Consider the following 25,350-nt stretch of genomic DNA (forward strand, 5'->3'; position numbering starts at 1 on the left):
TGTATCTGTACTGTGGTGTGTGTGTGTGTGTGTGTGTGTGTGTGTGTGTCTGTCTGTCTGTCTGTCTGTCTGTCTGTCTGTCTGTCTGTCTGTCCATCTTTGAACTCAAGCCCCAGGCACTGTCCTCAGGCTTTTTGTGCTCAAGGTTAGGGCTCTATCACTTGAGCCCAGCTCCACTCTGGCTGGGTTTGAATTGTGATCTTCAGATCTTAACCTCCTGAGTAGCTACCATTATAGGCATGAGGCTGTCATGTCTTTAAGTCTATTTTTACACATCACCACAATATTTACAGATGCTAAACATTATGTTGGTTGTATTTTGTGATAATCCTTACAACTTGAAACACCATGAGCTATTTTCTCCCTAATTTTCCAGATGATCCAGGCACAGGCAACTGAAGTATATTTGTTGGTTACATCAGCTAGCAGATCAGGCAAGACCTGCCCAGGCAGTACTGCTCTTTTATGCTCCCTTCCTAGCTACTACGTGATACTGTCAGCATTAAATATTGTATTAGCGACTTCTGCAGCTTGATAGGTAAGAAAAATATTGTCAAAATTTCGGTTTCAGCCAGGGTGTTTTAGCTGCTTATGGGCTAAGTAAATAATTTTCTTCTGGAGTAACATTTTAGCCCACTTTTGTTTTACTGGATGACATGTTCTTAGTGATTAGGTATTTTGGTAACTATCATAAATCCCCAAATTAACGTAGTTATGTGAATAAAAGGGAATTTGTATTTTATGTAAATGGGAGACTCAGACAGTTATTCCAGGGCTAGAAGGGTGGTGTGTCTGAACTGTGAGAGATCTAAGTCTTCAGTTCCTTGTAGTATACTGCCCTACTCCATGCATGTAGTTTTGTTCTCTTTGGTCAATTCCATCCATCAGGAAGAAGAAGTAAATGTCTTCTAGAGATATTTCCTGGGAGTCACAAATGGTGCTTCCACTTACATCTTATTGTAACATAGTCATCTGACCAACCCCAACCACAGTCAGATGGTGAAATACAACCACCATCAACTTATGTGCTAGTTCAGCCTTTTGTCAATGTAACACAATGTCTAGGAAAAATAGCTTTGCAAAGGAAAGATTTAAATAAGTTTAATAGATTTAAATATTTCGTGGGTTTTTTTTGATGGTCATGAGGCTTGAACTCTGGGCCTGGGTGCTGTCCCTCAGCTTTTCAGCTCAAGGCTAGCACTCTACCACTTGAGCCACAGCACCACTTCTGGTTTTCTGGTACCTTATTGGAGATAAGAGTTTCACAGACTTTCCTTCCCCGGGCTGGCGTTTTTAAATCACGATCATCAGATCTCAGCTTCCTGAGTTGTTAGGATTACAGGTATGAGCCACCAGCGCCTGGCTTTTAAAGAAATTCACCAGATTGACAGAAGAGAACAGACAGCTGAGATGTGAAACTGTTGTTGATGTAAGTACTCTTTCTCCCAGTACCCTGTATTCCCTTCAAATTCTTCCTTCATTTAAAGTTTCTGTCTTCCCCCTTCAACCAATAAGCTCCATGGATGCAGACTACTACTGTGTCTTGTTCATGCTGATGAACAAGTTTAGTGCCTGGATATGGGAGTAGCAAAATAAATGTTTATTATTGAATGAATTACAAATTAATGAAACATTAAAAGTAATAGTTTTGCCTCCTTGACTTATTAAATACAAAGGCAAAAGAAACATAAATTAAGCAAGAACATGTAAACTAAGAGAAAATAGAAAACAAACTAGGTTCAAGTAGAATATTTTTTGCTATTAATATTCTTTCATTTATTCAGTTGAGAGTCATTAAAGATGTATCCATACTGGTTTCCTTCTCAGCAGTATTTATATAATTAATATCCCATGCATGCTTTTAATTGCTGGATTAGCTAATACAACATACCTATATTTTCTGGAACATTGGCTCTTTAACCTTTTTGGCAGCAGAATATTTTTTAAATTTTCCGAGTGTCAAAAAAAAAGGAGAGCTGGCTTTGGCTGAAATAGAGGGACACAGGTGAAAGCAGCACAACCCTCTGCCTTCTCCACCCAGGGAGGACGTTCCCGTGAGGGAAGATCCAAGGCCAGTGTTCTGAAAAGGCCAATATCTGTCAGTCATGGGGCTTGAACTCTGGCCTGAGTGCTGTCCCTGTGCTTTTCAGCTCAAGTCTAGCGCTCTACCACTTGAGCCACAGCGCCACTTCCGGTTTCCTGGTGGTTTATTGCAAATAAGAGTTTTATGACCTTTCCTGCCTGGGCTGGCTTTGACCCGGGATCCTCAGATCTCAGCAGTCTGAGTAGCTAGGATTACAGGCGTGAGCCACAGGTTCTGGGCTGTAAAGATAACTTCTTAAGTAGGAAAGTCATCAGCCATTTTTATGTTTTAGAACTATCATAGCAACAAATTCATTTCTGATAGTTAAATACAAAAATAGCTATTAATCTTAAACCTGTTTTTACTGTACAAACTTTTCACTTCTGTTGATTAAGGAGAGAAGAAATGGCAAATTAATCATTACACATTTTAAAAGCAATCCCTCTTCTCTAATAAGTTAAAATCAACTGAGAAAGAAAGTCTAGCTGTGTGACAGAGTAAAGATTGGACAGAGACAGAAGATCTAGGGACTACTTTTTCCACTGTGCTTAATTGGTTACACAGTCTTGGTTAAGCCATTTAATTAACATTCTCTAACACCCTGCTTACCATGCTAATAAAATGAAATCACTATTGGATTTCAAGTGTTTATGGATATAACTCCGAGTAAGACATATATCTTAAAGCTTCAACCTGGATACAATACATATTAAAACTTTATGAAATAAAGCTTATTCTCATTCTGTGCTATTTAATCCAATATACTTTCTCACATTTTATTAACACAATTTTGGTTATGACCAGCTAAATTAGTTTTCTCTCCTGTTGTTGTCACTCAAACTTGAAAAATAGACAGTTAAGCTGTCTATGGCCCTTTCTTCTCTATCATTATAGATTTTAAACATCTAGATATGTAGCAGAAATCAGAGAAATCTTAAGAATGCCAAACAGATAATAAATGTTCTATTATTATTGGATTATCTTTTATTATATTAAAATATTTATTTTAAAGTAAGTAATTTTAATTACTCAAAGTATTCATTATGCCAATCTTTTCAAGAAATCTCCTCTGATTATCTTGAATTCTCATAGTGCATAATCCATAACTTTCTTATTCTAGTTTAAGATAAAATAAAGTTGAGTATATAGTCTAGTGGCAGAGCATGTGGTTAGCATGCATACAAGAGCAAACAAACCAACAAAAATGTAGCAACAAACAAAACACAAATTGAGCATTTATCAGGCACTATTCTACACATCTAATATATAGTAATTCATTTTGCTCTCAGGCTTTATGTTAAAATACAAATAAAGAAATTGAATAGTTGAATTAAAAATAATATCAAAGGTAGATTCTATCTGAATCAAGAGATAGGGTCTATATTTATAATAGAACCGTGGCTCCAGTAAGGGTTTGTAATAGATGCCCACTTTCTACTTTTATTACCGTGGCACATAAAATGATGCTGATGTTAAACAAGAAAAATGTTTGGGAGTAGAGGTGTACTTTTTGTTTAACTTGTGTATCACCCATAATATAGACAATACAAGTTCTATTTCACAGTATAATAACTATAAAGATAATATATTACATATTTTAAAAAATTAGAAGAAAGGTTTTGAATATTTTATCACAAAGAAATGACAAATGCTTGAAATAGATATGTATATAGATAAGTATGCAATGCATTTGTATATGAAAACATGATACAGCACCTAATAAATACATATAATTTTATGTGACAATTTAAACTAAATAGTTAAAATTTTCAGAAGGGCATTTGCATGAATTACTCTTGCTTCTATGTGCATCTGTGTCCATCACATAAATAAAATATTCTATAGTAGAAATAGACTTTTATTATTTTATACTTAACTGACAGAACCTAAAATTGAAATTAATATTTGAAAACCCATTAGTAACATGGAAGCCTAGGATGGCTTTTAAGTCTACTAGGGTGTTTATTTTGATTTCTCCATAGTATAGTAGCACTAGTAGCAAGTGGACTTTCATGAAGTTGTCGAGAGGGTAAATGTTACAGTTTCATAAGTTGCCATTTATTTGGTCAAACTTGGATAATTCAAATAAATTTCTAAACAGGATTAACGATCCCAATTAACTTAAATCACAGATTTCTGGTTTACGTTTTGACAAGGGTGGCATATGCAAAAGAGCTCAATTGAAAACAATCTGTATCTTGTTTCTAATCTCTCCATTATCAACTGTAGATGGTTACCAAACATGTGAAATCTGTTCTCTTCCTGACCACTTATACTACCATAACAGGACAAGAAAAACAAATAGAAAATTGGACAAATGTGTTAAAATACTGTTGGCATACCAAGTGGCTTGTTAATTTCTGAGTAGAGTTATAATGAAAACAGACAAAAATTAAAAGTTGAGAAGAAACATCACAAATGTATCTGGTGAAAAAGAAAACCTTGTTATCTTCTACAAAACTTCTGCCTACTAAGTTCTCATGTGATTGCCATTGTTTTCTCTTTAAACTGACATGGTTTTTCTGTAGATGGTGTCATCCCCAGCCATTTCAACAATATACATCTGAACTACCTACCAGGAGTACCAAACTGAATGCAGTTTTCCAGAGTCCGGACATAGTCAGGGTCACTAAATTTAATTAGCTGAAGACTGTTGGTTTTCTCCATGTTCTTGACCCATTTATTAGCCTGGCCTTGAGGATCTATCATTAGTGGCCACCTTCTTGCATTCCTAAAAAGGAGACGAGTGATGATTCTGGTCAAACCATGATTTCCCTCTATGCTATTGAGTCATTTTACATCATTTTCTTGAAGTTTATCCATTGTACTAACATTTTATTTTTAGGCTGATAAGGAATTATGTTTTTAAGACAGAAACATTATGATTAGAATATGTTACTTGACTGACAACTTCAAATATCATTACTTAAATCCAGAAGTGAACTGTGGCTTCAAGGGGTAGAGTGCTAAGAAGTTAAGAGGCAGCACCCAGGCCCTGAGTTCAAGCATCAAAAACCAAACCAAACCAAAACAAAACAAACTCACAAAAAGATAAAAATAAGTTTCTTTACTCTGTTTGAAAAAATTCAATCTCTAAATAAATGCTAAATTACATGTGTGAAAGTATTTTGTTTTTGAGAATTATGTCATAAAAGAAAAAAAAATCAAAAAGCCAGGTGCCAGTGACTTACACCTGTAATCCTAGCTACTCTGGAGGCTGAGATCTGAGGATCACAATTTGAAGCCAGGTGAGGCAGCAAAATGCATGAGATTCTTATCTTTAATAAACTATATACTCAGAAAAAACCAGAAGTGGCACTGTGGCTCAAGTGTTACTAGCCTAGAGCAAAAAAAGCTCAGGGACAGTAATCAGGCCCTGAGTTCAAGGCCCAGAAATGGCCCTCTCTCCCTCCGCCACAAAAGAAGTGGACGGAATCCTTACATTATACAAGGCCAGCATTACCTTGATACAGTGAAGGACACTACATGAAAACAAAACTATAGTATAATATCCTTGATGAATGTACATGCAAAAATCCTCAACAAAATACTACCAGGCTGAATTGAATAACACATTAAAAATATTTGCTAGAGTTGGTGGCTCTCACCTATAATCCTAACCACTCAGGAAACTGAGATCTGAAGACTGCAACTCGAAGCCAGCCTGGGCAAGAAAGTCTGTGATACTCTTACGTCCAATTAACCACCAGAAAACCGGAAGTATAGCTACTACAGCTGTGGCTCAAAGTAGCAGAGCACTAGCCTTGAGCAAAAAAGCTCAACAGTGCTCAAGCCCCCTTAGTTTAAACCCCAGGACTACAAAAAGAAAAAAATTGACAGTAGAAAATAATCTGAAATAATTCAAGAAAGCAATCCCATTTACAATAGTTGTAAACCATACTTCGGGATAAATTTAATCAAAGAAATGAATATTACAAAATACTGATGAAGGAAATGAAAAGCTCTCCCATATTCATGGATTGGATCAATCAGTTTTTCAATAAATGTGGCTGATAAAATTAGATGTTTTAATGGGGAACTATCTTACAAGTTAAAAGTCATCAAATCAAAATAGATTAAAATTATAAGTCATGAAACTACTACAAGAAAACATAGGGGAATACTTCCAGACACTGAGATAAGTGAGGATAGAAATTAAAAGGCAAAAATAGTTAAAAGGGATTATAGAACACTAAGAAAGCATCTGCACAGCAACATCTACACTTATCATATCTTACAATCAATGCGTAGATCTAGATAAACATGTGCAATGTATACATGTGAAATCAGTATACTGATTATACAAGACATCTATTTCCTTCAAGTGACCAATGGATAAAGAAAATATGCTGCAATATACACACAGAAGAACTTCCAGTATACAAAAAGTGATTAAGTGAAATAATCCAGAAAAAAAGTACTGAATAATATCATATGTGGAATCTTAAAATGCTGACCACATCGATGTTGAAAGTAGATGTCTGTTACTGTATGAACTGGGGTCAGTGGGGGCAGGAGGCTGACCAATGGGTGTGGAGTCACTTACACAGGAGCAAGAAGCTCTGGGGCTCTGTGGTGACTGTGGATGACAGGTGTATACTGTGCTTTTCAAAAAGCCAGAAGAAATAATTTTGAAACAAATTGTGCTGGAATAACTAGATATCCCCCTGCCCCTCTTCTGTGTGTGTGTGTGTGTGTGTGTATGTGTATGTGTATATGTGTGTATATGTGTGTGTGTGTGTATGTATGTGTGTATGTGTGTATATGTGTGTATGTGTGTATATGTGTATGCATGTGCGTGTGTGTATGTATATATGTGTGTATATGTGTATGTATGTGCGTATGTGTATGTATGTGTGTATTTGTGTATGTATGTGTGTATGTGTGTATATATGTGTGTATGTGTATGTATGTGTGTGTATATGTGTATGTATTGCGTGTGTGTGTGTATATGTGTGTGTGTGTGTGTGTGTGTGTGTGGTTTCACATGGACGTTGTTTTAAGGAGGCAAATGGATCAAAGTTCTGTCAGGAAACACTCTCAATGTGACACCCTTTTGATATTCAAAGACAGGACATTGTGACATTAGTCTGGGTCTCTTTAAAAAATTGGGCTTTCAAAAATTATTAGATGAACAAAATTTCAGAAGAGATTCTCTTCAAGGTAGATATAAAAGATACAATTAGGCTTCAGAATAAAATATACCAGCAATTGTTGTGGAAGACTATCTGTACCAAATAGTTGTTCTAATACCTTCACCTTTTGGACACAAACCCAAATTCAAAATGCACAGAACCCTATTGATTCATTTAACCAACCTCTACCACTATTAATTTTTTGATAGGAAAATGTATTTCTTATAATTTTTCTCTTACTTCCTCTGTCAAACATGTTTGAATTGAAAATGCTTTAAAACTAGTAGTTTCAAAGCAGAAAGTGATTTTTTTTTTTTTTGTCGGTTGTGGGGCTTGAACTCTGGGCCTGGGCACTGTCCCTCAGCTCTTCACCTCAAGGCTAGCGCTCTACCACTTGAGCCACAGCACCACTTCCAGTTTTCTATGGTTAATTGGAGATAAAAGTCTCACAGACTTTTCCTGCCCTAGCTGGCTTTGAACCATGATCCCCAGATCTCAGCCTCCTGAGTAGCTAGGATTACAGGCATGAGCCATGGGCGCCCGGCTTGGAAAGTGAATTTGTATAGCACTTCCTGGTTCAGGTTTTGAGAGAGTTTGTCTGGAGAAGAATGTTATTTGGTGATCTTTGGGCTACTTGCAAAGTATGGACTTCTAAGAGTGATAAGACAGATATAGTCACAGTAATATTCAGGGAAGAACACCGGATTTTTGTATCTAGCAGTCAGGAATTTAAGAGTTTAGTTGCATTCTTTATACACACATACAAATGCATACACACAGACAAAGAAGGGGGTATCCCTCTAGGTTATTATAGCTCCAGAAATAAATCTGGTATGTCTCTCTCTTACGGAAATAGAAATTGGCTTTTTTAAAAAAGCAGTTTTATCAGATATAGTATTTACCAGGCAGTTAAATAATCCTAATCCTTTACCAGAGAAATGTTCAGATACAATCTAATTATATTTAATGTGATCACTAACCTTTGAAATTCGGATAAACCAAGGAACTTTAATATGCCAGTAGCCCCAAGAGTTAATTATATTATAATCGGCCCAGATGGTGCAGTCTTTTAGTTTTCCTAAATAATCAGTGCCATACTCAGCTAACATAATATGGGGGAGAAAAAGCACTTTACAAAGGATTAGTTCTCATAAGTGCTCAGCATTAGGTATTATCATTATCAAGACAGGATCTCTAGGGGAATGGAAGGAAGCACCAAGCAAGTAAATAAGATGCTTATCTGCTACTTTAAAATGATCCCTTAAACCTATTTACTGAAGCCTCTCAGCAGAAGATTACCAATATACACTGACAAAAGAAGGCAAGATTGAACTTTTTAGTGAAGTTGGTATCCTAAGTTTATTTTTTACTAATATTTCCATATTTTTCAAATGAACAGCAAAGATGCAAGGGTTATGATTCATTTTCACCATTTTCCACTTCATCCCTGAAACCTGTGTGTGCTTTCTTGAGTAATAATTATTGAAGGGGTCTGGAATTTTAAAAAGAGCAATGTTCATCAACAGTACTGTTATTATTGAAATATTACCGGACTCAAAATTAAAAGGTTTACTTATTTGCTGTAATATAAAATACAATTTGACCTCCAATGGATACAATGGTTTCAAATGCCCTGCTAAGTGGAACAAATTTTTAAAAAAGAAGACATAACAAAGCTATCTTTGAGAAGAGCCAAAGCTCTTTTCTAAGTAGGAAATTATGGCAGCAACATTAATAGAAACAGTAAAAACTGGGTTATACTTCATTCTCAAGTTGATTGGTCCAGATGAACAAAAGTGAAAAATTAGGTGCTAAAATTTCAAAAAGTTCCCATATATATGTCAATATCTCATACATATTCTAACTTTATCAAGACACACTTGGTGTGCCAGTTAACTTAAGTAAATTCAACAATGAACTAGCACCATTCTATAATTGTGAAAAGACACCTAAAATTCTGCTATTTTAGTTACAAACTAATTCAGATATTATTTATTTATATTTTTGAATTGCTTTTTGGATTAATTTATATTATTGAATCAAAGAACTAAATACTTTAGTGCCCCAAAGAAAAGCTTTGCAGTTTTTTTTCTAAACAAACAAAATAATTAAGTTTAAGCCAGTTCCTGAAAATTTTTGCCTGAGTTTTCTTTGGCTATGTGACATAGCTTTTCTTTTTTGCCTTAGTTACTAAAGAGCTTTTGAGTTTACTTCAGGGCCCAACTAGAGGAATTAGCTTGTCTTAAAGATCCAATAGTAATTATTCCTTTAACTTGACCCATGTGATTCCATCAGATTAAACTTATTTTGTTATAATCAAATTGTATATACCTCAAGCCTTTGTAGAACAAATAAGTCAGGAAAAAATTCTAAAGAAATCTATACAACACGATAATTTATTGGTAATAGTGAAATACATGTTTATCCAAGTTTTAATTTATAAAATGGTTTTCAAAATATAATATATAAAAAATTAAGGGTAACCAGTCATAATATTTACTGGTTCTTCCTACTTTACCAATTTAAATTCCTACCTCAACCATTTTTATTTTAAATTAAGTCATCGTATTAATATTTCCCCTAGTAAATAGTCCCCATTAAACAGAACTGTTTTCCTATATTGGAAGAGGAAATAACTGTTTTATTCCTAATACACAAAAACTGAAGAAGAGTAGTCCAGTCATCTGATGCCCAAAGTAATGTGAATTAGGAAGTAATACAGCTCATAATTATCCTAACACTGGGACGACTGAAGCCTTTGATTTCTGGGAGGTGAGAACTGGAGAAGAGGGTGAACATGCTCCTAGCATCTTCCTGGGATTTATCTACTAACCAGAAGATTCCAGGAAGATTGACTACCATCTTAAAAGCACCAGTCAGCCCAAAGGCCAAAAGCACATCCATGTAATTAAAACTGGTTTTATATCAGAGCCTGGGCTATAATTTGGAACAATGTAGCCAATCATGATCATCCATGAGTGAACATTTAATAGCTTATAATAACAAAACTCCATGTTTTTTTGGGGAGAGGGTCCGGTCATGGGGCCTGAGCTCTGGGCCTGGGCTCTGTCCCTCAGCTCTTCAGCTCAAGGCTAGCGCTCTACCACTTGAGCCACAGCGCCACTTCCGGCTTTTTTCTTTTTGCTTATGTGGTGCTGAGGAATCGAACCCAGGGCCTCAGGCATGCAAGGCAAGCGCTCTACCACTGAGCCACCTTCCCAGCCCAAACTCCATGTTTTATGGGAATGTAAAATTTTAACTTCACTTACTTATGGGAGAGTTTTCCCTTTATTTTCTAATAAAAATTAAGAAAAAGTTATCTAAATTTGTTTGCTTTCAATAGTCTCCAATATTTAAGTACTTCAATATTTAAATAAGGACGTGATTATTCATTGATTAGCTAATTAAGTCTACTTGGCTTTGATACCGAGACGTCTACTACTTAAAGTTGAACAAATGTTTGCAGACAAATATATCTAGTGACTTGTTAATAAAGAATGTCTGTTAGAAATAATGTTTTCCTTACATTATGATGATTCCATTATCAATAGAAAATGAGTCAGAAGGTAATCCAGCAATATTCCAAGCTCGAATTGTCACAGCTTCTCCCAGCGTACCCATAAGAGAATAATCATCTGAGCAGGGGATGTCTCTTCCTTTGCACAAATTTGTCCATTCTTTGGTTTGGTTCTTTAAAACATTCACAGAGAGGTATAAATATGAGGCTGGAGGTCACCAATGAAATAGTTTGTAAAATCCCACTAACAACTTTGCTCATTGAGAAACAGCCCACTGTTGAAACTCTACCTCAGAAATGATTTATTAGAATAAAAACATAATTAGTAGTTATAATTAGCTATGCACTTAAGTGAAAGTTAACTATAATCAGAATTGAAATAAATTCTAGATCAATCACATAATAAAGTCAGAATTTGTCCATTCTTTGGTTTGGCTCTTTAAAACAGTCACAGAGAGATATAAATATGAGGCTGGAGGTCACCAATGAAATAGTTTGTAAAATCCCACTAACAACTTCGCTCATTGAGAAACAGACCACTGTTAAAACTCTACCTCAGAATTTTGTATCTCAAAAACAACTTCCAAGTATTATTCTAAAACTTTTATTTACAAAGTAAGTGATAGTCATTACATTTTCTACATATTTTCTTTCTTTTGGGGGGGGGGCAGGGTTGTGTTTGTTAGCATGAGAAAAGCATTTTTTTCTATCAAAGTAGTTTGCTTCCTTCTTGTTAATCTTGGGAGAGCTGCTCCTCTGAAGGGTTCTGCTTTGGCCAGGTGGCTTGGCCCCTGTCAATTAATTACATTTTAGTTACATATCCCTGTTTTCCTGAGCAATTTAATGAACACATACTGTTAGAAGCTCCTTGAATTTCAGTTGCATCCTGTTAAGCCACATCCTTTTGCAATTTGTAAGCCTGAACTCAACCAATAAAAGCAGAGGGGCAGGATCTGCTGGGTTAGGAAGAAAAAGGGAGCAGCCTGCCTGTTCTGTGTGCTTGCTTGCCAGAGTTTTGGTCAATGGTATTGTACCCTTCTGCAGAAATAAAGTTTCCCTTGCCACGTTCTAGTTGATGTCTTTATTCCTACATGACATCCCACCATCTTGAGTTATTTCTAACAGTTAGCCAGGTGTTCTTACACTGTGCCACAGCATCTATCCCTTTTTGCTTTAGTTATTTTTCAGGCAGGGTCTTGTCTCACATTTTTTGCCCTCAATTATGTTCTTCTGATTTATATCTCCCACACATCTAGGATCACAGGTTTGTGCCACCATATCTAGATAATTGATCATTTTTGCTTAGGCTGGCCTTGAACCATGATGATCATGATCTCTGCTTCCCAAGAAGCTGAGATTATAGCTGTGAGCCATCACACCCAGTCTTCTATACATTTTCTTTAAATTACAGATATTCAGAAAAACTTCAACAGTATTACGAAAGTAAGTCTATTTTAGCCAAATAGGAGACACAGAAAACATTTAGATTCTCACAAACTCTAGAGGATGAAGCACCATAGGGCTATTAGGTTCCAACGAAGACTAGGGTACACTAAGGAATCTTCTGGATACTACCTGAGGCAGGGTCAGTTAGGATGCCCAAGGGCCAGGAGAATGGCAAGCCAAGGTTCACACTCAGAAAGTTAGAAGTCCCTGTTCGTTCAAGTTTGAGTTAAGATACTGGTTGAGACAGCACATAGGGTAGTAACAGCTCCTCCAGGTCCTTACAGAGTAGGTTGCATCAACATTCTTTTTAGGTTTTCAGAGGAAAGGCCATGAGACTTTTGGAAGAAATGATGGCTTTTATGACCTTAAGCCAGTTAACATGTAGAATTTTGCCACTTTTGAGGTTCCCTCAAGGTGCAAATCATGGGCCTTTGGGAGGAACATCACAGAACTGAAACCATGCTCTCATGGCAACCCATGCTACTACATGAGTTGTTCACTCACTGATATTAGTAAGAATGCCATTTCCTTACTGTATGACTTACATGTGATTGTAGGTTCTTTGGAGGTTAGAATACAACACAAAAATACTCAGGTAGATGAAAGGTAGAATTCTTATTTACAATTCCAAAGAGAAAGAGGGCTGCTATTCAGGGTATTGTACTAGATGGAGACTGAGGAACTTGCAAGCTGGAGCTATAAGAAGCAGCTTATTTGTGGTAAGTAGGGTGGAATTACTTAAATTTCATTCACTTCCTGGCATGGGGTGTTTTGAAGAATTTTGTGGGCACAAAGAATGGCTGTCATTAGGTGTTGGGTATCTGGAGTTCTCTGGAAGTTGCCTACTGTAAGCCAGTAGTGCTAGAGCCTGATAAAGAAAATCAGTGGGGCAAGCACCTGTCAAACTGTATATAAAAGAAATCCAGTCTTTTTAGCCATGATTCAAAATGGTGAAGACCATGCTTGAGATATATTCAATAGTGTTTCCCCTGTTACATTGTTCTTTTTCTTTTTCCCTTTGCAATCATATTGAAGCCATTTGTGGGAAGGTACTCTGTGACAAGAGAAATGTCCTGGCTTTTGTCAAACACTTGTAGTTTCTAAATTTATTAACTTCTGTCAGTATAGATTTATCTTTTCATATTTTATTCAGTGGCTTCCGCTATTACCATTGTTTATTGTGATGCTGATATTATGCCCTAAGTTAAATTTGATTTCCTTTCCCCTGTCCTTTTTATTCTTTGAGCACTTCCTTACTTTTATTCACAACAGATATTTAAAGCATATCTTGCAGTGATATGTAAGATTTGGCAACTTTGAGTCTGTCTGCAAACTCCCCTTGGCAGATAACATATTTATAAGTATAAACATGTATGAACGTATGCATTCACACATAAAGATCAAGATCATGGGAGCGAAATTTCTTACCCTCACCTGTACTTAATAAATATCTGGCTGGTTTAATTGGCTGTTGCTACTGGGAACAGGTGGTGTGGCTATGTGAGCTGGAGGGTCAGAAAACATTTCCTGTCAGCACACAGTTCTACTGGCATGTTTTCTACTATTTGTTTTCAAGCTGTAGGTTGGCCTGTAGGCTTGGGGGAGGTCTGCAAGTTTGCTCACACACAGCTTGATGCTGGAGGAGTCAAATGACTAATGATAAAAGGAAAAGTAGAAAAAAATGTAAGCAATAGTTGCTATGGAATGCTGCTTAAAGTTGAGAGTACTGTGTGTTACCACAGATGAATCCTGAGTTAGCAAGTTAAGGGCATAATTATTGCCTATGTGAATGCACCACCAAAGAGCTATGTGGAATAGACATGGGGGACTCTTAATATGTAAATCAAGAAATGAGCTAAGGGCCTTGGTGCAAATGATAAAACAGCCATTACAACACGCTATTGAGGAAACGTGCTCACCACAAAAGCAAGCTTTAATTATGGACAGGGAAAAGACAGGTTAGAAAGTTCAGGTTAGTCAAATCCAGGCCTTGTATATCCTTCCAGCAGCACAGGAGTTTGGTTCTGGGGAATGGACAGGTGTTGTAGGATCTGGGGCCCGAGTAACCAGGAGAATTAGAACTTTCTATTTGTTGGCAAAAATCACTGGAAACACTCCAAAGGACTTCAGGAATGACTGACAGTCATTTAAGATTCCGGCTGAGAAGGGAGACCTTCCTCTTTGCCGAGGGCCTTTGGCATCCAGAGGCTTGGACCCTGTCCGGTTGGAAGGACTATATTTAGAAGGCCTCTGTTTCCTCATGGGTTTCCCAGAAACATAATATGAGATGATGATTTGTGTGAGGGGATACACTGTGGGCAGATTCCAGAGGAACATAACAAGGCAAGTGCAGAAGTTAATCAAAGATGAAGAGTCAGCTCCCTTCTTCAGGGCATGGCTTCTATTGGATCTTATTGGAGTAGGGAGAGTGTAAGTTATTTTGTGGACTTGTCCCAACCAGAGAGAAGAGATACAGACTCTTATTCACCAGCCTCTATCACCCATTAGGGCTTCTTCAGAGGCAATAAGTTCTCAGATGGCTAGTAAGCCAACCAAGCAGTGGGTGAAGTGGGTTCTCAAAGTCCAAGGGCAGACTTAGCTTAAAAAGGAATCACAGGCATTGGTCATTGGATATGAAAGCACACAGATGTCAGGGATATGGGCAGAGCACTGATATATTACTACTACAACCTTTAGGTTTACAATTTGGCTTTCAGGGGTGGGGAATGTAGCTTGGCTGTAGTGCACTTGCTTAGCATGTGTTCAGTATTCAGCACTACCGAAAACAGAAACAAAACAGAATTGAGTGAGAAAACTTTGATGGAACTGTCAGGTGTCTTCATCTGAGAAAGACAAAAGAGTTAAGATCTGAGAATAAATTCACAGGCATCATAGACTCATGAGGAAAAGTAAGCCCTAACATGAAATAGTGAAGCAAAAAGGGAAACACATTCTCTCAAGCCTTAACAGAGGTAGGATGGGATGAAGTGGACAGAGGCTGGGGCTTTGATTAGCTGTTGTGACCAGCTTGACTGTGGCTTTGCTTCTATCAATATATTTCCAAAGTCTCCGTGGTGAAGCTGAAGACCCCCTCCAAGGTCTATGGTGGTCAGATTGGCAGCATCCCATTCTGAGTTGATAGCAGAATCATGGGTCTTAGAATAATACTTAAGCAAACAAACTGTAACAGAGGCACCAAGTGTCAGCCTTATTTAGGAGAAAGTCCTGAGATTAAATGAGGCGTAGTTGACACTATATGCGTGCAAATTATGTAAAATTAGAAAGTCTTCCATGAAAGTATATTTTCATTACTCTCTCTCCAGATATTTTGCCAGATATTTTGAATTTCACTTTCTCCCTTCTCTTTATCTTCATTCTTCTGCACTTCTCTGTTCTTTTTTCTTTCTATCCTTTGCATTTCTCTAATCTGTCCCCTGTTTTGATTTCTGTTCAATTCCCCTAAGGAGAACTGAAGAGCGTCCTAAGGCTCAATGAGAAATATATTTTTTTAAAGTGGAGCAAAAGGCAAAAGGTTAGGATTAACTCTTAGAGTAGAAGCTGGGTCCAATGTAAGACTGAAGCAGAATGAGCCTAAGAGGAGGAAACAAGAAATAGGGAAGTCTGGATTCATTGTCTAAGGAAAGAAATCATTTAACAGAGTTGGAGGTCATCTTCTCCCCTCTGATGATTTGAAATGACTTGCTAAAACCCATTCAGTATAACTGAAGATATGGGAATATGAAATTACATCATTAGACCCTACTGTTTCATATCACATTGTAAACTATATGTTTTTGTTTCCCCACAATGAGATTTTAGAACTGTATTTCATAGAGTACCTTTGGCTATGAAGTGAATCTACTGAATAGCAAATCATTGAACAATCTTGGATAATCCCTGAGCCTTGAGGTTAGCGGTGGCTGTGATGGGGGGGAAGGGGCGCTGTCCTCACCTGTCGATAGCTGGATGTGAAGGCTCCCAGGTAAGCTACAACTCCAGAGGAGATGAGGATGTCGCCTGTCAGGTTGATGTACAGCTGCCCGAGCTCCAGAGCCGAGCGGCTCCACCGAGTCTTCTCACCTCCCAGGCCGCCAATCAACTGCTCAGCTCGTTCCAGTTTTTTGCTGCACAAGTCGACCTCAAAAATAAAAGCAAGCTTTTATCAACACCCACAAGTAGAATAAGGTAAAAATTCTGCAAGATTTCCACCTCAGAGACATGTTCTGCTAAACTGTTCTGGAATTAAAAATAATAATCATCTAAAAGGAAGCGACATATTTCACTATAATAGGAAAAGTCTGTGTTAGTTTATACTTTTTTTTAAAGCAAAATACTTATTTTAATATAACTTATGGAAATCATGAAAGATATTTAGCATTTAATACAAAGAACACTAATGAAATGGCATTCAGTACAAGACATTGAAATGTTAGGTACTGAAGAATACTCTGCAAATATAGGGGTTTGACTTCCATTTAAAATAATCTGAAAAGGGGAGCCTTGGGGATGTGTCTCAGTGATAGGATAGGACAGGTGCATGTACAAGGTCCTGGGTTCTAGCCTTAAATAGAGCTGAAGACTGTCCTAAGTCTCAATGAGAAAGATTGTTTTTTTAAAGTGGAGGCAAAGGCAAATAGAAAGGTTAGCATTAACAATTAGAATAGGAGCTGGAGTGGGGAGAATCTGGATACACTGTATTTCAAACACTATCTCATTTAACTTATGGTTAGTTTCAAGATCACTTCAAAAGTTACAAATTTCAATGATCTAGGCTTTTTTACTAGCACAGTCTCAAGTTGTTAAACAGTGTCGACCTACTCAGATACTTGCAATTATGATTGAATTTGGAAATTAATCCTACTGAAAAGCCTACTTTGTACATCAGACAAATACAAGATTTGATTGTAAATAATTTAATTAAGATGGAAGAAAGAGATATGAAGGTAGCAAATTTAAGGGAAAGCCACTTAAATTCATATCGCAGCAATATTCTAGCTTAATACTTGAGTTATTTTTCATCTAGTTTTAAGTGATTGTGACTCATTAGGCTTGAACAAAAGACATTAAGTAAGTTAATTTTGAGGTTCAAATAGAAATAATTCACCTGAAGAGAGAAATTCAACTATTAATTAAAATAAAAATCATTCATGTTATTTTGGAGTTAGAATTTATCCATCCTATGCTTTTTCCTAGTACTTCAGTGCTTGTTTTAAATAAATATCTGTATATTAAAAGGTATAAAATATCAATTTGCATATTGATAGGCTTGGAAATCAAAAGTTATGTAATACTTTTATAGCTCCAAATGTAAATCTTTTAAAAATAATCTCTTTAAATATATTTTCCTTCATAGTTTCTTCTTTATTCTTCTTTCAACAATGCTTTACTACACCAAATCAGGCCTTAAACTCTGGTATAGTTGATATTAGAAACTAGTAAGAAAAGTATCTTACCTAAAATGTTTTCTCCAAAGGCACATTTAGCATAAATTTCTGTATTAGTTCCTTTTTATTATAAAAAGTAAAAATTTCCACAGAACAAAGCTGAAGAAAGTTTGCAGTGAGCAGCTACATACCTATCCATTGGTTATTCTACACTGAAACTAATCACTTACCTGTTATGCCCCAAAGATCATATGGTAAAGATTGGGAGAACATCCTATACTTGTGTTAATACAAATTATAGGGCTGATCCTATAGAAAGAGGTTGTCAAGACAGGACTGAACTGGTATATTATGTGCTATGAGAATTATTCATAATCACAGAACTTGAGTATTTGCTCATACTGGTATAAAGCAGCATGTACCTGGTTTTCCAAGTCAGCCTTCTTTTGCTTATTTAACTCGAGTGTGTCTTGAAGCTTGGCTAGTTTGTCCTGAACTGCTTTAAGGGCTGCCTGTTTCTTTCTGAGACCATCCATAGCGATTTTGAGCTCCCCTTCAGCTGCAGCTAGTTTTATCTTCTTGGGAGCTACTATTTTTGCCACTCTGCAAAAAGAAAATAAATTAGAAAAGTAAATAACATTATAAAATACTTTAAAAAATTAATTTTTTAATAACCTAACTATGACTCAAAATACTTCTTCATGCAGAATTTACACTGATGTGACACTCCAAGATATGGAAATATCTCTTATTTTAATTTTAATTTTTTGATGATTCTGTCTTCTTTTATCTGCATATGGTGTATTCAAGGGTTCAGCTTCAGAAGGGTTGCTGCGGGGTACAGACTCAAGAGGTGAAAAAGTGCAGCAGTGGAGCTCACTGGACACTGATGAAAGTGAATTATACAACTCGTGCATGGAGATGAGAGGGAGGGATTGGAAGAGAGAGGGAACAGAAGACACGGCACAAAAGGAAGAGTTCTCATTACTTGACTCATCTAATTGTAATCCCTCTGTACACCACCTTTATACTAACAATAAAGTAAATTTTAAAAAGAGAATCTACACTGATTTCTATAGCTGATATTTTATTGAAGAATCCAACTACATCTCAGTTGTATGAAAGTGTTATTAAGTCTTCCATGGTAAAATGGCCATCTATGAGTGAGATAAGTCAGACTGACAAAGAATAGACTATGTTTCAAGAAGAGAAAAGAAAGGAAACAGAAATTAAGAAAAGAAGTGAAAGCTGAGCACCAGTGGCTCATACTTCCCAACTATTCAAGGGATGGAGTTCTGAGATCACAGTTTGAAGTTAAGGCCAGAAATGGAGCAGTGGCTCAAGTGGTAGAGTACAAGCCTTGAGCAGAAAAGCTTAAGGATAGAGCCCAGTACCTGAGTTCAAGCTCTAGGACTGGCACCAAAAAACAAAACAAAACAAAAACAAAACCAACAAAGATAGAGGGGGAGGAGGGAGGGAAGGATGGAAGAAAGAAAGAAAGAAAGGAAGGAAGGAAGGAAGGAAGGAAGGAAGGAAGGAAGGAAGGAAGGAAGGAAGGAAGGAAGGAAGGAAGGAGGGAAGGAAGGAAGGAGGGAGGGAGGGAGGGAGGGAGACATGGAAGGAAGAAAGGAGGGAGGAAGGGAAGGAAGTAAAAAGTTGAAAAACTCTAAAGACCATTGAAAAGCAGAAAGGTAGCACAGAGCTTAAGCAGCAGAGAGCTCAATCCAGCCCAAGGGTTCAGTCCTGAGAGTGGCCGCACTCTATGTGGGGAGAAGCCAACTCCATTGCCTGGGGATCCCTAGATTTGAGAGCTCTAGCCCATGGCCCTGGCTTGCACTAATCCTGCACAGGACTAGAAAAGGCAATCTTAAAGCATAAAAAGCCCTGAATACACAAAGCAATCTTGAGCAAAACCAGTAATTCTGGAGGTATCATAACACCTGACTTCAAATTATACTTCCAAGCCTTAGTAACAAAACCAGTATGGCACTGCCATAAACACAGGCATGTAGATCAATGGACTAGAATAGAATAACAATGAACAAACCACATACTTATAGCCATATGATTCTCAACAAAGATGTTAGAAGCATGTTGAAGAAAGGGATCTACTTAACAATTAGAACCAGGAAACCCAGATCTTCACATGCAAACTAATCTCAATCTGATCTGTATTTCCTGTATAAAAATTATTCAAAGTGGACTTTAACACCTGAAACTTTGAAATACTAAAAGAAAATACAAGGAAAACACCTGGAGATACAGGCAAAGGCAGTGACTTTGAGTAGGTTTCCAATTGCTCAGGATATAATAGCAAGAATTAATGAATAAAACTCTATCAGATTAAAAACTTCTCCACAGTGAAAAAAAAATCACCAAAATGAAGAGTCCACAAAATAGGAGAGTACCTTAGCTAACTACTCATCCAAAAGAGGATCAACATACAGAATATACAAAGAACTAAAAGAACTAAACACTAAAGAAAAAACAAAAACAAAACAAAACACAACAACAAATGTCCAGTGACTAAGTGGCATATGTGAACTAACTAGTGCTCAAAGGTGAAATAGATGTGTCTCAAGTAGTAGAGTGCCAGCCATGAGCAAATGAGCTGAGAGTATGAAGCTCTGAGTTCAAGCCCCCGTATTGGCAGAAAACACACACACACACACACACACACACACACACACACACACACACACACACACACACAAAGATGAAGTAGCTGGGCGCTGGTGGCTCACCCCTGTAATCCTAGTTCCTCTGGAGGCTGAGATCTGAGGATCATCATTCAAAGCCAGACCAGGCAAGAATGTCCCTGAGACTCTTTATCTCCAATAAACCACTCAGAAAACCAGAACTGGCGCTGTGGCTTAAGTGGCAGAGTGCTAGCCTTGAGCTGAAGAGCTGAGAGACAGCGTCCAGGCCCATAGTTAAAGCCCCATGACAAAAAAATAAAAATAAAAATAAAAATAAATGAAGTACAAATGACTGCTAAATACAAAGAGCCAGGTGCCAGTGGTTCACATTTGTAAACCTAACTCCTTGGGAGGTAGAAATCAGGAGGATAACAGTTCCAGTCCAGCCAGGCAAAAAGTTCATGAGACTGAATCTGAATCTCACCCAATAGATGAATATTGTGGTACTGCTCCTGTCATCTCAGCTACGGCAGGAAGACAGCGGTCTAGGCTGGCCTGTGTGTGACGCACGTGGTAGAGTGCCTATCTAGCAAGCACAAATCCCTGCACGCAAGCCCCTGCATCCCCCAAAAGAAAATAATGAAATAGTATCTAACATCATTAGTCATCAGCAAACTGCAAATCAAAATTACATTAAGATTTCATCTCACCTCAGTCAGAATGGCTGTCATGAAGAAAACAGTCAACCAGTTTTTGTGAGCAAGTGGAGAAAAAGGAATCCATATACTTTCTTGTCATTTTCAGGAAAATGAATGGAAAATATCAGACAGTGAAATAAACGAGACTCAGAAAACCCCTCTCTCTCCTCTCTCTCTCTCTTTCTCTCTGTCTGTCTCTGTGTCCCTGTCTGTGTCTCTGTCTCTGTGTCTGTGTCTCTGTCTGTCTGTCTGTCTGTCTGTCTGTCTGTCTGTCTCTCTCTCTCTCATATACAGAATCTAGATATAGAAGAAAGATTCTTGCTGGGTGCTGGTGGCTCACGCCTGTAATCCTAGCTACTCAGGTTGAGATCTAGGTTGAGATCTGAGGATCACGGTTCAAAGCCAGCCCAGGCAGGAAAGTCCGTGAGATTCTTATTGCCAATAAAACCACTAGAAAACCAGAAGTGGCACTGTGGTGGCACTGTGGCTCAAGCGGTAGAGCGCTCACTTTGAGCTGGATAGCTCCCAAGCCCAGAAGAAAGATTCTTTGGGAAGAGGAAGTGGGGTGAGTGAAAGTGTAGGGACAGAGAGAGTAACAGGGGTGGTGTGCATATTATCAAAACATGTCCTTGAATGTCAAAATGAAGCCCACCATTTTGCAGTCAGTGTGTGCTAATTAAAAAAGGAAAAGGAAATAACAACAAAAATACCTACCAAATATGTGCTGTAAGCACACCCATAAAATACATACTAGGGTGAACACTGGTGATTTGCAAATAGAGAATAGGACATTATTGTAGAATGTCACAAAACTAATGGAAATTAGCCTAGCTGGTTAGAGCTTAATTCTTTTATTTTTATTTTTTAATTTTTTATTGTTAAAAATACTGTACAGAGGAGTTACAGTTACACGAGTAAGGTAATGAGTACATTTCCTATCTAGCATTGTTACCTCCTCGATAGAGCTTACTTCTGATGAGGAGAAAGTGAAGTACTGAAGTATTCTTACTTACCTGTCTCTCTTTTCAGTACCGGAGTGTGAACTCTGCTTTGCACTTGCTACGTAGGCACTCTTACCACTAAGCCACACCTCCAGCCATGTTTTCTGCGGGTTGTTTTTGAGACAGGGTGTCACCTTCTGCCTTGGCATGTGCCTGGGTTCTGCCATAGGCAGGACATTGGAAGTATGCCATTATGAAAATGTGTCCAGTTCTTCACTGGCCTCAAACTGCAGTCCTTCCAATTTCAGCCTCCCAAGTAGTTAGACTCGTGCACATGAGCCATCTGTACCTGGATTATCATTTTACTTTAAAAAAATGCTAGACTATACCCTTTGTGAAAGCAGTTGCCTTACAAATATATATGGCAATGAAAGGGATTATTTAGAAAATGGTCCTCTATTTTCTTCTCACTATATAGAAAATGGAGTCAAACGGAAGTGGTGCTGTGGCTCAAGTGGTAGAGGGCTCGCCTTGAGCTGAAGAGCTGAGGGATAGCGCCCAAGCCCTGAGTTCAAGCCCCATGGCAGACAAAAAGGCCAGAAGTAGAGCTATGTCTCAAGTGGAAAAGTGCAAGCCTTGAGCAACAGAGCTAAAGGGATAGCACCTAGGCTCTGTAATTAAGACCCAGTTCCAGAACATACACACAGACACAGACACAGACACACACACACACACACACACACACACGTGTGAACACACACGTGCATGTGCGCACACACACTTACACACACATTCCTCATTTTAATTTCTAACATGATGAATATCAACAGCAACTCATGAGTGGGTCTTCAGCAATTTTTAACAGTGTAAAAGTTCAAAAAGTTGATGAGCACTCAACTATGCATCCTATTTAATTGGTATAAAGTTGCCTCCAGCAAATATATAAACACACAGCAAACACAGAATGACATTGAGAAACTTTTCACTTGCGTAACTTTTAAGGTATATATAAATTGAGTATAACTTAAGAAGCTTAAATTGTCTAAATGACCAACCCCAAAATGCAATGTATCAGCTAGGTATTTTTTTTTTATCTGTACTCACTTATCATAGGAATCCATTGCTATGACCCATTTGCACAGGCCTTCAGCAGCAGTGGAAGCATTTCTAATCTTCTCAGGAACGAAATCTGGATTTGGAATGTAGTTTTTTCTTATGATATTCATATAAGCTGGAGGAATATTGTCTTTGTCATATTCATGAAGTGACTGTAGAAACCTTATGTCCCCAAGAAGTCTCTTAGCGGGGCCCCAGAAATCTTCTGTCTTTTTTCCTGAACCTGTTGGGTCAGGGATTTTGTCTGCTTTGATGCCTTTCAAGATACATATGGCTTCCATGACAAGCTTAACACCAGCAGGGGGGCTCTTCATGGATTTGACCACTGTAATATCCTTGAAAAAGGATTGTAATTATTATAAAGAGAAATGTCTGCTTGTATGTTCATGGTAGTTGTTCCTATTTTCAAACTAAGTCTTAAGGTACGGAATTATCCTGTGTGTTGGGTAGAAATGATAGCAATGGACTGTGTCAAGTGTATTGACAGGTTTGTCCCAAAGAAAACTTAAAGCAAATAAAGAGAAAGAGAGAGGGAGAGAGGAGGGGAGGGGGAGCAAAGAGAAAGAGAGAGACAGAAAGATGGAGAGGAAGAAGGAGGGGGGAGAGAGGAAAGTAAGTATGAAAAGAAGGAAATTGATTTCCAACATATTGTCTTGTGAGTATCACTGTTGCATTGATTCACCCTTTGTCCTTTGTCTCACCATTTTGTTGTTCTCTTTCCCTTCTCTAATTCCAATAAACATATATGCAATATCCAGGATACCAAAATCAAATACAGTGACAACAGGGGATAAACCATAGGAAAAAAACACACACACACAAAAAGAAATCATATAGTATATTAAAAAAACAACAACAAAGAAAAACCTCTTGTTTCCAAATCTTCAAGTTCATTTCCCTTCGCATTATCTTATATGGTCATATATACATAGCTACTGATCAATTCTGCTCATCTGCTAGGACCCCAGACATATACTAATTATTACAAATGAGGGAAAACATGGGATCTAGGTTTCTTTGGGTCTGGCTTACTTCACTTAATAGGAGTTTTTTCCAAGTCTTTTCATTTCCTTATGAATGGGGTGATGTCATTCTTTCTGATGGAGGCATAGAATTCGATTGTGCATATATAACCCATTTTCTTGATCCATTCATCTACTAAGGGGCATCTGATTGGTTCCATATCTTAGCTGTGGTAAATAATGCTGCAATAAACATGGTTGTGCTGGTAGCTTTAGTATGGCCTTGTTTGTGGTCATTTGGGTAAATGCCAAAAAGTGGGATTGCTGGGTCATGGGGAGCTCTATGTTTACAAGACAAGATGTTGGAAACTATACAACTTGGGGGTGGGGGGGGAGGGAAAGTGGGAGAAAAATGAGGGAGGGTGTAACAAGTGGACAAGTAATGTACTCACTGCCTTATCTATAGAACTGTAACCCCTCTGTACATCACCTTAACAATAAAGTTAAAATTTTTAAAAAGGTAGGAAGGAAGGAGGGAAAGAAGGAAGGGAGGGAGGAAGGAAGGGAAGAAGGAAGAAAGGAGGGAAGGAAGGAAGGAGAAAGAACTATGATTTTTTTAACTATCTTACAAAGTTGTGAGAAGCTCTTGGAGAAATTGCCATTTTATGACAGTTTCTCCTACTTGCTGCTTTCCTCCTTTCTAAAATCATCCTTGCCATGCTCATGCATTTCTTTTTTTCAGGTGAATGATTTCAATTTCATTAAATTTACAGACTCAATTTGGAGAGACACAGATGTGTGGCCCACCACGCTGAGCCTCTGTGGAGCTGCGCTTGCTCATTTCCTAGCAAGTGCCTGGCTAAACTCTCACCTGGGCAGTCAGGGTATCCAGAGCGGACAACGCGGACTCCAGGATTGGCAAGGCCCCTGCCAGGTCAGCGTCGCACTCATCTTTGATGGCTTTGGCAGCCATGGCTTGTTCGTTCGCCACTGTTTCATCAGCTTTCACTACTTTTTCAGTTTTGGCAACTTCCACCGACTCCTTCTCGATAATTATCATCATTTCATCAACCTCTTTGCTGGCAACTTTTAATTGAGGATGCAGGGCCTCCAATTCCAACTGCATCATGGCTACCTGAGAGGAGGCAGAATCCAGCTTATCCAAACCCACCTCGTACCTCTTCTTCATCTTCATTACCTCACTGAAAAAGCAGACAAAACGAGGCAAGAGTGAGGGTCTGCACCCACATCAAGGAAATGCTGAAACGTTCTTAAGCTCTTCAGGCTCTAAAGGAGTGCTCTGAGAGATTTCCACACAGATGAATAGTGAAAAAGAAAAGGTGGATTGTGCATAATTAAGAGCAGACAGTATTTTTGATACCTTTGTGTCTTTTCAGGACCTACAGAGTATCTAGGCATATTACCAAAA

At 37.8% G+C, this 25,350-nt stretch overlaps 1 protein-coding gene across 2 annotated transcripts in view; it reads right to left on the reverse strand.

Annotated features, from left to right (window-relative positions):
• The window catches only part of Dnah7 (dynein axonemal heavy chain 7), a 206,171-nt gene that overhangs the window by 47,320 nt on the left and 133,501 nt on the right, over positions 1–25,350 (reverse strand). For both annotated transcript variants that reach the window (XM_069995693.1, XM_069995692.1), the window contains exons 43-48: positions 24,793–25,123; positions 22,948–23,294; positions 17,988–18,168; positions 16,134–16,319; positions 10,745–10,908; positions 4,660–4,814 (exon numbers count right to left, since the gene is read on the reverse strand). In XM_069995693.1, coding sequence (XP_069851794.1) covers positions 4,660–4,814; positions 10,745–10,908; positions 16,134–16,319; positions 17,988–18,168; positions 22,948–23,294; positions 24,793–25,123 — 1,364 coding nt within the window. The remainder of the gene's footprint in view (positions 1–4,659; positions 4,815–10,744; positions 10,909–16,133; positions 16,320–17,987; positions 18,169–22,947; positions 23,295–24,792; positions 25,124–25,350) is intronic.

This window comes from Dipodomys merriami, unplaced genomic scaffold (genome assembly GCF_024711535.1).
Source record: "Dipodomys merriami isolate MVZ:Mamm:240054 unplaced genomic scaffold, mDipMer1.0.p SCAF_49, whole genome shotgun sequence".
NCBI classification, from domain to species: Eukaryota; Metazoa; Chordata; class Mammalia; order Rodentia; family Heteromyidae; genus Dipodomys; species Dipodomys merriami.